The sequence below is a fragment of the Humulus lupulus genome, chromosome 6 (assembly GCF_963169125.1).
Source record: "Humulus lupulus chromosome 6, drHumLupu1.1, whole genome shotgun sequence".
Classification (NCBI taxonomy): Eukaryota; Viridiplantae; Streptophyta; class Magnoliopsida; order Rosales; family Cannabaceae; genus Humulus; species Humulus lupulus.
Genome location: NC_084798.1, coordinates 217661613 through 217679926, shown reverse-complemented (window position 1 = coordinate 217679926; position 18314 = coordinate 217661613). Strand labels below are relative to the sequence as shown.

The 18314-nt window shown below is 40.0% G+C and overlaps 1 protein-coding gene across 1 annotated transcript; it reads right to left on the bottom strand.

The window, feature by feature from the left end:
* Window positions 1-15581: 15581 nt before the first annotated feature.
* On the bottom strand, window positions 15582-17963 carry LOC133786070 (uncharacterized). The gene has a single exon (XM_062225285.1). It carries the CDS (start codon window positions 17961-17963, stop codon window positions 15582-15584), a length of 2382 nt encoding a protein of 793 aa, XP_062081269.1.
* Between the last annotated feature and the right edge of the window lie 351 nt (window positions 17964-18314).

Sequence of the window (18314 nt, the reverse complement as noted above, 5' to 3'; positions counted from 1 at the left end):
GTTCAACTGGCACTATGTTCAGAGTATTAGCATCTTCGCACTTGCTAACTTGGCCAAAGCATCAACGTTTGAATTCTAGTCGTGAGGTACTTACTGAAGGGTGTACTTGTCAAACTGTGCCAATATATCCTTTGTTTTGTTTAAGTAAGCAACCATCTTTAAACCTCGGGCCTGGTATTCCCCCATGACTTGATTTACTACTAGCTGAGAGTCACTGTAGATGTTAAGTACCTTTATATTCATGTCCCTGGCTAACTGTAACCCAGCGAGCAACGCTTCATACTCAACCTCGTTGTTAGAAGCAGTGAAGTCAAACCTGATTGCGCAGTGAAATTGATGTCCTTCAGGCGTAATCAGAATCACCCCTGCCCCTGCGTGATGCTCATTAGAGGAGCCGTCTATAAATAGCTTCCATAAGGGAGTTTGGTTCTGAGACTCAGGCTCTTTAGGCTCTTCGAGCTGCTTGCTATCTGAAAGTCCAATGAACTCTGTAAATAAGTTAGTCAGGGCTTGCCCCTTTATCGCTGCTCGCGGTAAGTAAGAGATATCGAACAACCCAAGTTTGACTGCCCATTTCAATAATCTGCCTGTGGCCTCTGGCTTTTGCAGAACTTGCCGTAGAGGCTGGTCGGTCAAAACTGTGATTGAGTGGGCTTGAAAGTAAGGCCGCAACTTCCTAGAGGCCAAAATTAAGCAATAGGCTAACTTTTCAATAGGTGGGTATCGCAGCTCCGCCCCAACTGCCTTTTGCTTACATAATAAACAAACTTCTGTACGCCTTCTTCTTCTCTTACTAAGACAATACTAGCAGCGTACTCTGTGATCACCAAGTAGACAAACAAAGTTTCCTTATTGACCAACTTTGATAGAATGGGTGGTTGTGCCATGTGAGTCTTCAATGCTTGGAAAGCCTGCTCGCACTCCTCTGTCCATTCAAATTTTTTATTGCCTTAAAGTGGATTAAAAAATGGGAGGCACTTGTCCATTTATTTGGAAATAAATCTACTCAGAGCAGTAATTCTTCTAGTCATACTTTGAACATCTTTGATCTTTGCTGGCGATTTCATGTCGATCAGGGCTTTGATCTTCTCGGGATTGGCTTCGATTCCTCTCGAGTTTACTATAAATCCCAAGAACTTTCTTGATCCTACTCTGAAGGAGCATTTGAGGGGATTTAACTTCATCTGATATTTGTTCAAGACGTTGAAACATTCCTGAAAATCCTTTATATGCCCTTTTTCCTTCTTCGACTTAACCAGCATGTCATCGACATAAACCTCCATGTTTATTTCGATTAGCCCCCTCAACATGTGGTTGACCAGTCGCTGGTAAGTCGCACCAGTGTTTTTCAGACCGAAGGGCATTACTTTATAACAGTAAATTCCCATGTCAGTCCGAAAGCTAGTGTGATACTCATCAAGAGGATGCATACTAATCTAATTATACCTGGAGTGTGCATCCATGAAAGAGAGAATCTTGTGCCCTGCAGTGGCGTCGACCAGTTGATCGATCCTGGGGAGTGGGAAATAGTCTTTTGGGCAGGCTTTATTGAGGTCTGTGAAATCCACGCATGTTTTCCATTTGCCATTCGGCTTGGGAACTAACACGGGATTAGAGACCCATGATGGATACAATGCTACCCTGATGAATCCATTCTCCTTGAGCTTCTCGACTTCTTCTTTTAAGGCCTTTGATTTATCTTTGTCGAACAGCCTCCTTTTTTGTTGTACTGGTGAATTTTTTTTGTCTATATTAAGGACATGGCTAATGACTGTAGGGTCTATTCCGACCATGTCTTTATGCGACCAGGCAAAGACCTCCTGGTTTTTCTTCAAAAATTCCACCAACACTTGTTTTGTTGTTGTCTCTAAGTTTTTACCGACTTTCACAACCCTGGTCGGATTTTCTTTATTGAGTTGGACCTCTTCAAGGTCCTTGATGGGTCCTATCTCTTCCTCAAAATCCCCAAAGTGAGGATCCAAGTCTCTATCCTCACATTGGGCAACGCCTTATTTGGTGACATTATCACCTGATTGGGCATGTTCATCAAAAGCCATTTGCAACTCTATTTTGGGAACCTCCCTCGACATACCTTTCTTCGCTTTAGTTATCGAGGTGTTGTAGCATTCCCTTGCTTCTCGCTGATTTCCCAGCACGCATCCTACCCCTGCGACTGTTGGGAATTTCATGGCAAGGTGCCATATTGAAATGACGGCTCGTAGGTCGACCAGAATTGGCCTCCCAATTACAGCATTATATGCCGAAGGACAATCAACTACTATGAAAGTAGTGAGTAATGTCCTGTTAGCAGGTGCAGTGCTTGCTGTCACTGGGAGCCTAATTGACCCAGTTGGGGCGAGCCCTTCGCCAAAAAAACCATAGATGGTTTGGTTGCATGGCTCCAGGTCCTTGATGGACAGCTCCATTCTCTCCAGTGAAGACTTGTATAGGATGTTGACCGAACTTCCTGTGTCAACCAACACCCTCTTCACCATCATGTTGGCAATCTGCACATCCACGACCAGTGGATCAGAGTGTGGGAATCGTACGTGCTGGGCATTGTCTTCAGAGAAGGTTATCAATTCCTCCTCTGTTCGAGCCTTCTTTGATGCTCGATCCTCCACACTCATCATCTCAATGTTCTGGTCGTGGCATAGGGTTCAAGCGTATCGTTCCCTTGCCTTCCCACTATCCCCTGAAAGATGTGGGCCGCCACAAATGGTGAGTAAAGTGCCTGCCACAGGAGCTAGATGTAAAGGTGGCGAGCATTGGCGTACAGGCACTTGCTCGTTGCCACCTTGGGCCTCTCGTTGAGACCCTCCTATGGCTCGCACATACCTTCTTAGATGTCCCTGCCTAATCAGGAACTCAATTTCGTTTTTCAACTGGTTGCATTCGTTAGTGTCATGCCCGTAGTCATTGTGAAAACGACAGAATTTTGTCGTATCTCTCTTAGAGATATCCTTCCTTATAGGTGCATGTCATTTGTAAGGCACGTTTGAGCTGGTCACCTGGTAGACTTTCGCTTGACTTTCAACAAGTGTCGTGTAGTTGGTGAATCTTGGATCGTATCGATTGCCTTTGGGGCATTTATTCTCAGAAGCTGAGGGCTCATTGCTTGCCCGTTTTCCACCATTCCTAACATTTCCATTGCCATTTCCATTGCCTTTACCATTGTCATTGGGTTTCTCCGACCCATTGGCGGCCTTGGCCAGCTCTTCCTTTGGCCCCTTGTCTTTCGTTGGCGATTTCCCCTCATTAGCGATTTCCCCATTCTTTCTTAGGCTACTCCAGAGGGGTGAATGGTACCTAACCCCAGCAGTTAGGGCCATCATCTTGCCTTCATCACCCACTATCTTGGCTTCAGCTGCTGCTCGCATGAAGCGCTGGAAATATTCCTTTAAGGGTTCTCCCTCCTTCTGGCGTATATTGACCAGCTATGTAAAGCCTTGGATAGCCAAGACCGTTACATTGTGTGTTTATAAAAGTGCTAGACTTGCTAATCAAGTCGTTTAATTAAGAACGTGTTACTGAAACTATAAAGGAACTAGGGTTTAAATGTTTTGGCCTTAAAAGTCACATTTCTTATAAGAAACATTTCCTGTTTACACGGGATCCCAAAATAATAGGTTTAAAGCCATTTACAAAAGATTCACGATCTAAATACGAAATTATCCATACTAAGGCAAAATAGACGGTTCAGCGATCCCTGTCCTGATCCACTCCTCGGCCAAAGCGACCGAACAGCTGGCTATGTACATTCAGCCTCGCATCTCTCCATCTCAGGACTGCTCTCACTTGCCTTTGCCTTTACCTACACCACGTGCACCCGTGAGCCAAGGCCCAGCAAGAAAACACAATAATAGAGCATAAGCAATCAACAGATAATCCAATATCTCACATTGCATAAACATGTTCTCAATCATATAAACATTCAGAATAACCAAGTATTCAACATATTAACATATCAATTCATATCATATATCAATTTACAAATGATAACTAGGGTTAGCGCCCTCAGGCCACACCCTCTGTTATCCCACTGACTCCGGCCCGCTTAAACCGAGTTCAGTGAATATTAAGCTGTCCTCGGCTACCAGTGGCCAAGTCGCGCCCTGTGCGCAAATATTGTGTACGACACTCTTAGGCCGCCATCACATGTCCCATGGCATAATACCATCATTGACATTATACATATATCGGGAGCACTTAGTCCCATCACAAACATATAACCGGGTGCAGTTTTCTTACCTTTAGATTCGCTAGCTTTGATCACTTGACTCCTTGAGCACGATCCCTCTCGAGCTCTAGCGCTCACCTAATCACAACCATAGGTCAAAGTCATCACCAAACCTCAAGTCCAAAACCTAGCCTCGAGACCAATCCCGAGCCCCCGAGAAGTCTTAATTCCACCAAACAGGATGGTGGAATCGAACCCTGAACCCTTGGTCAAAAACCCTTGTAAATAACCCTAAAATCCCTTTCTGGAAATAGGGCAGCGCTACAGCGCTCTAAGGAGGGTGCTACAGCACTACAAGCAGAACCAAAATCCCCCAAAAAGCATGGCCTAGCGCTACAGCCTCCAAAGGCTAGCGCTGTAGCGCTAGTCACAGACAGCCAACATCCCATTTTCCCTTCTTGTGATTTTCTCGAGCCAAACTTGACCAAAACTTCTCCAAACCTTCACCAAACTCAAAAACAAGCTTATTAACACACTCCACCCATCTCAAGCATCCCAAATACTCAAAACCCAATCACATGCATCCCTAATCTCAAAATTCACCATAGTTGCTCATAGACTTCAGAAACTCAGCAAAACAGTCAGAACTTCATAGTTTAAAGCTTAGAATTTTATACCTTTGATGGAAATTCGACTTTGAGTTAGCTTCTAGACCTCCTTAGATTGCTCCTTCTAAAACCTTGGCTTGAATTCCCCTAAATTTCCCATCAACTCAGCTTAGACACCATAGCTTAAACCAGCCAAACCAAAAACTGAAAACTCTAAAGGCTTACCTCAAATATTGATGTGATCTTGATAATCCTTTACCAGCCCTTCAAGCTTAGCTTAGTACTCTTGTTTCTTAGCCTAACCTAGCTCCCTTCTGAGTCTTGCTCCAAGAAAATTGAAGAGAAATGGTGAGAGAACCACAAACCGACCCTTTGAAGAAAACTGCTCTGTTTTCTCCCTTTTCTTTTTCTTTCTTTTCCTTCTTTTCTTTCTTTCCACAGCCTTCTTCCTTTTTCTACAATTCCCACTAAGTATAAAGCCTCAACATACTTATCTCTGAGAAGCCAATTGACCGTAATTCCCTCCCTTTATCTAAATCATTCAATCCACTTAGGGGCATTTCGGTCATTTCACCCCAATTCCCGCTAATTCCTTGAGTGTCTCTAATATTTTCTGCTTACCTCCCGATACCTAATTAATCACCAATTATATTCCTCGATGTCAAAATAGACTCCAATATACTCACTAAATTCCCATTTATACCCCAAGGCTCACCCCGAGCCGGGTATAAATCCCCGCCATGACTTTTTCGCTAATCTGCTCACTAGGATTGTCTCAAGTCACAGATCACAGATATATCTACATAAAAATGTGGTCTCAACAATTATCACATATATATACTGTTATGCCCGCAACGGGCCAAAATTACGATTATGCCATTCTAACCAAATCAGGGCCTACATGCATACTAATACACATAGTCATGCATCTCAAATATTCAAATAGTCATATAACATGCTTTAAATCATTAAATCACGTATAATTCCCATTATGCCCTCCAGGCACACTAATCAAGGCCCTTAAGCCTTATTAGCGAATTTGGGTCGTTACAAGCTGGTTGGCCTCTGTAGGGTGTACGCGACCGGCATAGAATTGTCTGTAAAATTCCTTCACGAACATCTCCCAAGATACTATACTAGCAGAAGGGAACTTAAACAACCACTCCTGGGCAGTGTGAGAAAGTGTCGCGGGGAAGATCCTGCAGCGGGCATCTTCCAACACTTTTTGTATCTCAAACTTGTTAACGTGAGATACTAGGTCTCCGTACCCATCAATGTTCGGTAGTGTTGGAATCTTGAATTTACTGGGGTTTTAGTTGCAGCAATCCTCTGTACAAAAGGAGTGCCCCTCCTCTTATCGTACTCTATGTGGGACGTCCGTCCCCCCAACCAGCTGTTGTACTGCTTGGTTCAGAGCATCAATCTGAGCTTGAACCGCTTCTGTGACCGCAGGGGTGACCTGTGCCAGGGGAGCGTACTCATCATGCATTTCACGGTGGTAGTTGAGTACGTCCCTTAAATCGTCATCCCTGCATCTCTGCTCACTAACTCCTAGCCGATCAAAGACGTTCTGCTGCCTAGGCTGCCCCCAGCGTTATGGCTAGCTGGCCTGTTTTCCCTAGGTAGGGGGTTCTACCTCTGCCTCTTTCCTCATTCCTCCGACCAGCATTTCCTTGCCAGAGTCAGCTTCATTGTAATCGTAGCCGTCTCTAAACAGGGGCCAGCTACGGCGTGACCGACTGTTCACGCTATTTCTTCCTCAGGCTGGAATTTCCCGAGCGTCAGGGGGAGGCCTGCGCTGGTCGGTGGATCCCCGTGCATTGTTATGCCGTGAGGGGCCCCTAATTGTAGAGCCTGACTCGATGTTCCTTCTGTTGGCAGAAGAACACTGTCCCCTGCTCAATGGATTCAGCTCTTCGTCCCCCGGGCGTCTAGGGCTGCGGGGCAACTGCCCAACCCTATTCTGCCTCAGGCGGTGGGGATTGCCTCGACCAGCCTGAGATGGAGCATTCTGCTTAGGATCCCTAGCTGGGACATCATCTTGAGCCACAAGTGGCTGCTCTGACCTTTGAGGGCTTGCTGGCTAGAGGGAGGACTAGGATTGGGAGCTCTCTGAGGCGGCGCACTCGGTGGCTGATCTAGCTGAGAGGCTGGCACAGCCTGACTCTGAGCCAATTGGATGGCTGCTTTGAGAGCGGCCATGGCATCCCTTTGCCGTCGGGCCATGTCCGCTTGCCGCTCACTCAGCTCCTGGCGCTAGCGTTCAATTTCTCTTGGCTGCAGTGCCATTGTCTCCGCAGCATTCTCCTGATTGGCCCTCAGATTAGCCAACCCGCCCTACAACACCCCCAATGTTGCCCTTAGCAGTTCTGAATCTAACTCCTCCTCTTCAAACTCTAAATGTGGTTCATTCTCAGCCACATTTGGGGGAGGAGGTTGGGATGATGCAGTGCCAGCGTTCTATCCAGCTCTCTTGGATGTCTTCGCCATTAGATTTTCTTACAGTTTTTTATCAATCTCTCAATGAAAGCAGCAAAATGTTGACCCTCAATTTGGCCAACGACACGGAGTCAAAAATTCGACAGATAATGAGATGACAATTAAGAGTTTAATTTAATGGTAAAGAATAAACACAGACGATTTATAGTGGTTCGGCCCCAATGAATGGTAATGACCTACGTCCACTTAGTATTATTATTAATATTGAATCTCAATGCCGTGATCAAAGAACTAAGGTTCTTGAGTTTCACTAACCTTGGGAGAATTACAATAAGATGATGGACAATCGCACTATATGCTCTCTCTCTCTCTCTCTCTCTCTCTCTGTACTCAGGAAAAAGATTAGAAAAAAAAAGTCCCTTCCTTGAGCTATTTCATGCATATTTATAGGCTCAAGGGAGTTACATGGGCCAATGGGCCTTAACTATCCATAATATATGTGTATTAAGGTAATAAAGAGGACAGACACTTTTCTGAACTCAGAAGCAGTATTTCTTCAAGAAGGTAACTTTGATCACAACCCTATTCTTATATCCTTTTACTTGGAGGTGAACCTGGGGAAGAAGCCTTTCAGATATTTTCGAATGTTGAAGGAGGCTTCAACTAATGCGAACAAAGTTAGAACCAGTTGGAATTAACCAATTATAGGTACTGAGATGTATAAGCTGGTTAAGAAATTAAAGAGATTGAAATAGGTTCTCTTGGACATTAATAGAGAATGTTTCAATGATATTAAAAAGGCAGAGTTTCAAGAAAAACAAAGTATGATGGAAATTCAAGAAAACTTGCACAAAGATCCACTCAATGTTAATATTATGGAGCAGGAACAATTGGTTAGGGATAAGTATATACAGCTTCATAAGGCCTATATTTTGTTTTTAACACAGAAAGCTAAAGCAAATTGGGTTCTAAATGGAGATGAAAATACTTCTATTTTGCATGCTTCCTTGAAATCTAGAAGAACTAAGAATAGAATTCACTCAATTAAGAATGAGGAAGGCATTTGGGTAGACACAACCGATGGAGTTAAAGTTGCAACTCTGGAGTACTATAAAAGCCTGTTGGGGACAACTATGAATAACATAATGAAAATTTCCCAGTCAATTGTGGAGTTAGGGCCTATAATTTTTTATGCTCATATTCGGTTACTTCTGGTAGAATTCACAACATAGGAAGTTAAAGAGGTAATCTTCTCAATTCCAGGGATGAAGGCACCTGGTCCGGCAGCTTTAGTAGTTTTTTCTATCAAGATAATTGGGATTTGGTTGGTTCTGAAGTAAGTGCTGCTATCCTATCCTTCTTAAACATTGGAAATCTTCTTAAAGATATTAATGCAACGTCTATCACTCTCATTCCAAAGACAAAATGTCCTGATAATGTGACTAATTTCATACCTATAGCTTGTTGTAATGTGATATACAAAGCAGCTTCGAAGATGATCTGTTCAAGGCTTCACCAAGTACTACCTGATTTAATTGAGGAGAATCATGGGGGATTTGTTCATGAGAGATATATAGCTCATAACATCATGCTCTGTCAAGATCTAGTTCGTCAATATGGAAGGAAAAATTGCAAGCCGAGTTGTATGATCAATGAATTTAAGGAAAGCGTATGACACGATTGAGTGGGATTTTATTGAAGAGATACTAGCTGCTTTTAAATTCCCACAGAAGCTCATCATGATTTATGTACGAACATCGAGATTCTAATTGATGATTAATAGATCAATGCATGGGTTCTTTGCAGACAAATGAGGACTATGTCAAGGAGACCCAATGTCTCCACCATTATTTATGCTAGGCATGGAATACATGTCTCGTATTATTATTAAAGTGGGGTCTTTGCCTAGTTACAAATATCATGACAGGTGCTCTCCAATGAGACTAAATCATTTGTGTTTTGCAGATGATCTCCTATTATTTTGTCATGGAGATTATATCTCCATTTTATTGATGCTCAGGGGACTAAAGCTTTTCTCATCGACATCTAGTTTGTTGCCAAATGAGACCAAATATGCTGTATACTGTAATGGTATGGCTGATTCTGAGGTGTGTGGAGTGCTGGAGGTTTCAGGTTTCACTAGAAGTCATCTACCTTTCAGGTACCTTGGCATTCCAATTTGTTCTAAAAAAATATCTAATGTTGAATGTGGGCTTATTCTAGAAAAAATGGTGCAAAAAATTCGGCAGTGGAGTTCAAGGAAGTTATCCTACATAGGAAGAGTTACATTAAACAATTCTGTATTGATTTCAATACACTCTTATTGGGCACAAATAATGATATTACCAAAGAAATTATTGCGAGATGTTGAAGCTTTATGTAGAGCTTTTCTTTGGAAAGGAATGATTGATAACTCGGGGCCATGTTTAGTTGCTTGGAATAATGCTTGTCTTCCCAAGGCAGCTGGAGGATTGGGATTTAGGAAGGTAATTGATTGGAATATTGCAGCTACGGGGAAATATGTATGGGCCATTGCCTCTAAAAAAGATAACTTGTGGGTGTGGTGGATTCACAGTGTTTATTTGAAAAATCTAGACTGGTGGGAATACAAAACTCCTTCTGATTGCAGTTGGTATTGGAAGAGATTGGTTGATGTTAAAAATATATTTAAAGCCAAGATGGATCTGAATGTTTTTGTAGCAATGAAGTATAGCATTAAAACAGGGCATGGTCTTTTATTTGATCATACAATCAAAGTACATTGGAGAAATGTTGTTTGGGAAAGGCTTAGCATTCCCAAGAATCATTTTATTCTTTGGTTAGTAATGATACAGAAGCTTCGCACCAGAGTTCAAATAAGGAAATATAATCCACACATAGATCCATCATGTTTATTGTGTGGTGAGTAATATGAAGATATTCAACATTTATTTTTCCAGTGTAAATATAGCAAGAATTGTTTGATGAGAATGAAGACTTGGGTAGGATGGAGAGCTCAAGCAGAGAAGTATGACCGACTACTTCAGTGGATTACAAAAGCCAAACATTTGAGCAAATTCAGGAAGAGCATGTTTATAGCATCTGTTACAACTTTGGTGTATCACATTTGGAGAGTGAGAAATGATGTGCTATGGTCTCAAAAACTTTGGCATATTAATCATACTGTACAGGCAATGTAAAGAGATTTTAAGCTTAGGATGTTCATTGTAATGCCGAGTAAGGCAGGGAATATTGATAGGGAATGGTTTAATACAATTTGTAAAGATACACAACATTGATTGGATAGATGAAAGGGAACAGGGGGTTGCAAGGATTTTAGTGTCAAAAAATGAGAAAGTGTAAATGCTATTTGTTTTGAGTAATACAATGACTTCTTATTCACCAAAAAAAAAAAACAAATAAAAATTACTTCAAGGTTTTTTACTTTCCGATACAACGTTATTACTGACCATTTCATTAAAAATTACTTAGCCGCATCAAAAAATTACTTACCCAATATCGTAAATAAACTCAACACAATACATATTTTACCCTATTGCCCTCGACTGTACACTTTTTCAATTGCAAATTACTTTATTGTCCTTAACTTTCACAGCATGCCATCACAACTTCTTAGATCCGGTTTACATAACTTCTTCATCAAGTATATTGTAACGTCCTGCGTTTTCGGGTACCTTGAAACGACTCGGGTCGGGATTGTTTTCCCCGAGTTAAGAATATTATTTTAAATAATATTATATTTTGTTTGGAATTTATTTCCATGATTTATTGCTAGCCAAATTATGAATTTTGTGTTTAAAAGTCAAGATAAGACTTTCGGTCTTGGACCGACACAAAAACTCTGATTAGGTAAAAATCTCAGAAAATAAAATGAAAAACTGTGGCAAATACATTTTTGGCATAAAATACATTCATAAAAATTAAAGTTTGGTCAAAAATAATAAACCTAAGGGAAAATGGAAATTTTTGGGCATTTTGTATTAAATGCTTAATTTTGCCGAATTGGGGAATTTTATTCCTTAAATGGACCTTAGGTTAAATTTTATTGTGATTAATTAAATTAAATGTGAGAGACATTTAATTTAATTATTATGTGTTAAGTTTTGTGTTTAAAAGTTAATAAGGGTGAAAAAGGTTATAGGAAGTCAAATTGGATTTTTCTTGTTAGGAAATATTTATTAACCTTTATATAAAAATATATATATATGATTACATATATAACAAAAGGGGTGGCCGGCCATGTGATATAGTTTAATTGGGTGGACCAAATTTATTAAGTTTAATCCCATTTTAAATTTAGGGTAAATAGTCAAGTGGGTAGTAAAACACTTAAGTGTTTTAGGATATTTTTTTAGAGTTTAAACTCTTCTAACCCCCCCCCCCCCCCCCCCCCCCCCCAAAAAAAAAACGACCCTATACTCTCACAAACACTCTCGTATTTTTTTTTAAAACTCTCTCAAGTTTTCTCTCCATCTTCAACCTCAAGAACACTAAGGAGGCTTGGAAGCATTAAGCTTTGCTCTAGGAAGGGTTTTTCCCTAAGGTAAAGTTTCAATAAACTAGACTTTTGTAAAATTTTAACCATAGATTGTTCATTAGCTAGTTATCTATGTTGTTGGGGGGAGTTGGTTAAGGTTTTGAAAGAGTTTTGAAGGAGCCAAAGCTAATAGGAAGATCCAACCTTAAGCAAGAAAAACAAGAGGTAAAAAGTTTACTTTTTATGGTTGTTATTGTATGGTTTTTATTTTTAAGCATTATTTTTTTATATTTAATGCGTAAAGTTTCTTATTGGTGATGTAATAATATTATGGTAATTTTTTATAATTTTTATGATGCTTGTGTGCTGATTTTTGAAAATAGGGACCAAAACCCCCCAAGGGTTTTGTTGGAAAACCTAAAACAAAATACATGTTTTGAGCTGTGACTTCCAAGGGGTAAAGCATTCACTGTATATTGATTATGTAAAATTTAATTATGCTGTGATGTTGTTGAGATTGAGTACATAAAATTGAGCTTTTGAAACACTAAAAAATGTTTAAAAATGAGTGAGTTATGCTATTTCAAAGTTTAGGTAAAAAATTGTTTTTTCGTATTCTTAATTTCGGGACCAAGTTTGGACAGCCACTGTATAGGGAAAATGAACCCAGTTTTTTCTAAAATTTGGTGGATATATTATTGGCATAACCTAATATTCCACTGTAAAATTTGGTAATAAAATACTAAATGGTTTAAAATTTATTAAGTGTCAAAGTTTGGAAAAAATAAGGACTTGAAAATAAGGTCATTTTTACCTCATTGTTGGAAAATAATTTCACCAATAAAAAAGGCTCCTTTTGACCTAAGATTTTACAAAGACCTAAATGGCATACCAAAAATGGAATTGGGAAATTTTGGTAATAATTGGGTAAGTAATTTCAAGTTGTGAACTAATAAAGTATGTAGTTAAAAATGTGAAAAATAGGGTTTTCACACTTAGTGTAAAAATGAGATTTTGGAACTTAAGGTAAAAAGTGAAAGTTTGCTTATTGCAAGATAAAAACTTAGTAAGTCTTGAAAACATATTTTGACCTAAAATACCACTTTGATAGTAGTGTGAATTATTTTTATTTAAGAACTTTTTTATTCTTTTTAAAAATAAAAGATTTAATTTATTAATAAGTTAATAAATTAAAAGAGGGTTTAAAACCCTATATTTTGATAAAATAATTAAGTAAATTATTATTCTAGTAAGTAAACTTGATTAATTGATTTTGGAAAATTAACTAGTCAAGATGGGAAATTTTTAATTGTTTTCCTAATTAAGATAAATTAAGCTATTTTTTTTTTTTTGATCAAGAAGGAAAAAATTCATTGAACAAACCAACTATTACAACCAAGGGCAAACCGCCCACAAAACACATCCTAGAACATGGCCAAACAAGCCCCAAACCTCACTCTAGTTACATTGAAGCTTCCTTATAAAAAGCTTATGTTGAGGTAACAACTTCCTGTTATGAACAATGTATAACCTATACTTAACTAATGTAATCACATCCTTTGCTATACAGTTAGCTGTCAAAGAATACCCATAAAAAATGCACCTATTTCTATTCCTCCAAATATGATGGATCACAGCAGCTAACACCATATTCAAAACAATATCCACAGTGCCTCTCTGCCCAACACTAAGCTGAACAACCCAATCTGATAAATTAGAAGACCACGCTTGAAACCCAAGCCAAGTAAAAATGCAAGACAAAATCCTCTTGGAAAGGCAGCAATAAAAAAATAAATGATTATGACTTTCTAAGTGGTCTTCACAAACAGGACAAGAGAAGCAATTCAACTACATATTGAACTTAGCTAAATTGTCTCTAGTTAGGAGGTAATAATTGACCACCAGCCAAAGCAAGAATCGGTGCTTAGGAAGGATTGTTCGACACAAAACGGCATTCTTATACTCCACAAGTTGCTGGTTTATTGTACTGTTATAAAGCTTGGAAGGTTTGAACTTCCCTGATATGCCAGCTGCAAACACCTCTCTTTCACTGAACTTGCTCCTTAAATGGCAGAGTTTTTGCCAATACCAACTGCTATCCTGCTTCAAAACATAATTCCAAAAATTAACCCCCTTCAGATATACATTCTGAATCCATTTGACCCAAAGAATGTCCTGTTTTTTAGAAATAGCCCACACATATTTAGCAAGAAGCGCTTTGTTCTAGCTAGCCCCATCTCTAAGCCCGAGCCCTCCATAAGCCTTAGGAAGGCAAACCTGCTGCCAAGAAGCTAGATGGAGTTTACTATGAGTCCCTGAGGCCCCCCACAAGAACATTCTGCACAATTTCTCAACTTCCTTGACAACACTTTGAGGCAGAATAAACACATTCATCAAATAATTTCTCAAGCCAAATAAAACAGTATGAATGAGAAGTAACCGACCAGCATAGGAAAGATGTATACTCGACCAGCATAGGAAAGATGTCTACTCGACAAGAAAACAACTTAGTTCTAATTTTATGCACTATGATCTCGCAATCCTCATGTTTCCATTTGGTTGGTCTCATAGGGACCCCAAGATAACGAAGAGGAAAGCTCCCCTCAGTAAGTTGAATGGTCTGAGTAATCACTCTTCTCTCAGCTGCATGAACTCCCCTAAAATAGATATGAGACTTCTGAGTATTGATTGACAGCCCAGAAGCCTCACTAAACTTCCCAAGAGCATCCTTAAGAATACTAACTGCCGAGAGGGAGCCTTTGCAAAACAAGATAATATCATCAGCAAAACACAAATTAAGAAGTTGAAGACTCTTGCACATAGGGTGATAACAAAATAGAGAAGACCTAGCAGCCAACTGAAGACTTCTTATCATATATTCCATAATAAGCACAAAGAGAAGAGGAGACATAGGATCCCCTTGGCGCAGACCCTTTTCACCCTTAAATCTACTCTGAACTCTGCCATTTAGCAATAAATAATAGGAGGTATTTCTCACACAAGACATAATCCAACCAATAAACTTCATAGGAAAACAGTAGGCCTTCAAGAGATCTTCAAGAAAATGCCAATCTACTGTGTCATAAGCCTTACTAAGGTCAATCTTAATTACACAACGAGGAAAAGTAATAGCCCTACCATAATGCTTAATGAGATCCTGAAGAATCATTATATTGTGGGCAATCGACCTACCTCGAACAAACGCACCTTGATTAGACTGGACAAGAAATAGAAGCATCAAAGCCAACCGAGAACACAACAGTTTTGCCATAACTTTATATATCGTCGAACAGCAAGCAATAGGCCTGTAATCTAAGGCCCGAGCTGAATTAGGGACCTTAGGAACCAAAGACAAAGTAGTCTCATGAAGCTCGTACGGGAATTGACCTGTAGAAAATCCTTGTGTAATTGCTGAACAGATATCTTGACCAATGTCCTGCCAAAGTTCTTTAAAAAAACCTGAGCCAAAACCGTCCAGGCCAGGGGATTTAGTGCTAGGAATACTAAACAATGCAACTTTTATTTCCTTGTTGGAAAAGGGTTTCAAGAGAGAGAGCTGATGCTCTACAAATAGCTTAGTTCCCAAAGCCATACTTTGCAAATCAATATTTCCTGTAGCAGAACTAGGACTACCAAGATAGCTCTTAAAATTATCAACAAAATGGGCTACCACTTCCTTAAAATCTTCTACCAGCAGACCTTGATCTGTAATATAAGAAACAATAGTGTTCTCTGCTTTACGCTTCTTCAAATAGGCATGAAAATATGAAGTATTCATATCCCCCTGCCTAATCCAATTTATCTTGCTGCGTTGAGCAAGAAAACTGTGATACACGTGCTCTTGACGATGAAACTCAGTTGCCTTCTCCTTAACCGCCTATTGTAACCTGATATCAAAAGGATTCACTTGGGCTTGAAATTGAGCATCTTGATAAGCCCCCATAGCCGACTGATAGTTAAACCCAACATCACCAATATAGTCCCTGTTGAACTTCTTAAGACGATGCTTCAACCTCACAAGCCTAAGATAGATTGCTCTAAGACCAGAAGCTCTTATAGGGACCCTCCAACTACTCAAAACAACCTGTTTAAAAGATGAATGGCCAGTCCAAAAATTAAAAAATCTGAAAAGTTTGATTCCCATAGCCTCCATAGGAATATTAGACACCACACAAGAGCAATGATCTGAGACCACCTCCCAACTGAAAACAGCCAAAGATTGAGGAAACATGTCCAACCAATCCTCATTCATGAACACATGATCTATCTTTGAGTAGATCCTAGCTGAGCCATCCTGGTTATTAGTCCAAGTAAAATACGAACCACTACTTTTCATAGCCTCCATTTTAGCTTCAGCTAGCCAACCTACAGGATCAGTCAACTCCACACCTGATATAGGTTTACCTCCAGACCGATCCAAACCAGAAAAAGGGGCATTAAAATCCCCTAAAACTATCCAAGCTTTAACTAAAAGCGAAATACGAGTTAGATCATGCCATAAGCTTCTTCTATTCTCTAGCACGTTATAACCATAGACAAAGGTAACGTAAAACATACCCCTCTGGCCTACCAAGTTAACCTGACAGTGAACCGTCTGAGGAGACTCCTCCAAGACAGACATTCGCACTATCCCCTTCCTCCAAATAATCAAGAGTCTACCCTCAATTTTCGGACTAGAATAAAACTCCCAATTAGGAAGTTTATGCTCCATGAACTCACCAATTTTATTCCCCCTCATTTTAGTTTCCAACAAACCACCAATACCAATCTTATTCCTTCTACAAACATCTTGGACTGAAATTTGTTTATTTATACTATTCAGCCCTCTTAGGTTCCAGCTCAGAATATTACACTTATCCATTAGGAAAACTACCTCCAAGAAACCCAACCTTACCACCATGTACCTGTTCCTAAAGAACAACAAATTGATTAGTCTGCTTTGAGTCTGAACAGCCTGATTAGAAGTGCCACCAGTAAAAGGACCCTGCCTACTCTGAATAGCAACACGCCTAGGAGTTTGCCAAACTTCATCCTTACTTGGCTCCCTTATCTGACCAGAGTTGTCCTCCCCTGAAAATGCAGCTGCACTAACAATCGGATCAGTATGATCCACTACTTCAGACACACCAGCTTGCTCCCCTAATTCCTCTTCATTTAGCCCCATAGAAACTTTTGACTGTTCCATTGGGACTTCAGCTTTAGAACTAGCTTCTTTTTTCACCCAAATAGTCTTCTTCTCCTTATGACAGTCTACCATAGAGTGCCCAAACCCTGAACAACTCTTGCATTTAGTAGGAAGCCACTCATATTCTACTCCTTGTTCCAAAATCTGGCCATGTTCCTTAATAAACTGAAAACTTCGAGGAGGAGTATTAGTAATCTCCATCTCCACTAGAACCCTCGCAAACTGAATTCGAGATCGCTCCCTAGTAAACTTATCTACTAGAAGAGGTTTGCCTATAGTACTCACCAAAGCACTGATACATTTGCTACCCCAATATTGAAGTCCAAGGTCATGTAGTCGAATCCAAAGCAGGACAGAACATATGAGACGAATAGCACTAAGGTCTGCTGTCCACGGCCTAATGATGACAGACTTCCTATCAAATTGAAGCACTCCATTCTCCATAACATGATCTCTAGTTGCTTCATCATTGAATTTTACCAAAGTTAGCCCCAACGTCATTCTAGAGATTTGGGCAATCCCAAGATGGCCCCAAACTCTTTTTATAAAGCCTTCAAACACTGCCATAGGAGGATTTGCTCCAAGCACCATGCACACAACAACCGAACTCCAATTTGCAGACTGAATTTTCACCTCTTCAATATCAACTTTATCCAACTTCTGCCCATTTCTAAACAGAGGTTCAGTAAACTCAAGCTTCGGTTCAGAAAAGGAAAGCTTAGTTGATCTAAATTGTTGCCATTGATGTTGAGCCTCGGACTGAAAGTCCCCTTCTGTGACTTTATCCTCTCCTTCACTCCTATCCGCCCAAGAAGCATTTCTCATATCCGCACCCAAACCATCTTCCACAGCCTCAACATGCGGGGCCTTCAAACTCTGTCGATCCAAATCATCCACCTGCAAAACCCCTAACCCAGGCACCTCTAGGTCCTCAAGATTGATAGACTCTTGTCCAACGAACCCATCTCCCTCAGAACAATGAACTTCCTTCACTTGTACCAGAGGAGATAACCGCTCAGTTCGATCAGCGGATTGAATATCAGGCCTACGAATCGGCTTCTTCTGCTTCGCCATGGAAGAGAGCAACCCGACCCTTCGGCTTCTATTTTCTTAAAACAGTTTTTAGATATTAATACCTTAAGAAAAAAAAATGAAAAATTAAGAGTTATTTTCTTGAAAAAAATAATTAAGGAATTTAATTAGTATTTTCTGGATATAATATCGGCTAAAATCTTCTATATTTTTAACCGACTTGTTGAAAGTACGAGTTAATATCATTACCTTTAAAGAATAAGATTTTTAGCGGATTGTGGGAAAATACTATTGTGATACCCGAGCCTAGGTATCGAGACCATAGGATAGGTCTCCCCGAGACTTAGGCTTTAGTCTCAAATATTTTTGTATGAATTTCCTCGATGGGTTTAA

Coding starts and splice junctions, on each gene's coding strand:
- LOC133786070 (XM_062225285.1), bottom strand. CDS start 17,963: ATGGCGAAGCAGAAGAAGCCGATTCGTAGGCCTGATATTCAATCCGCT.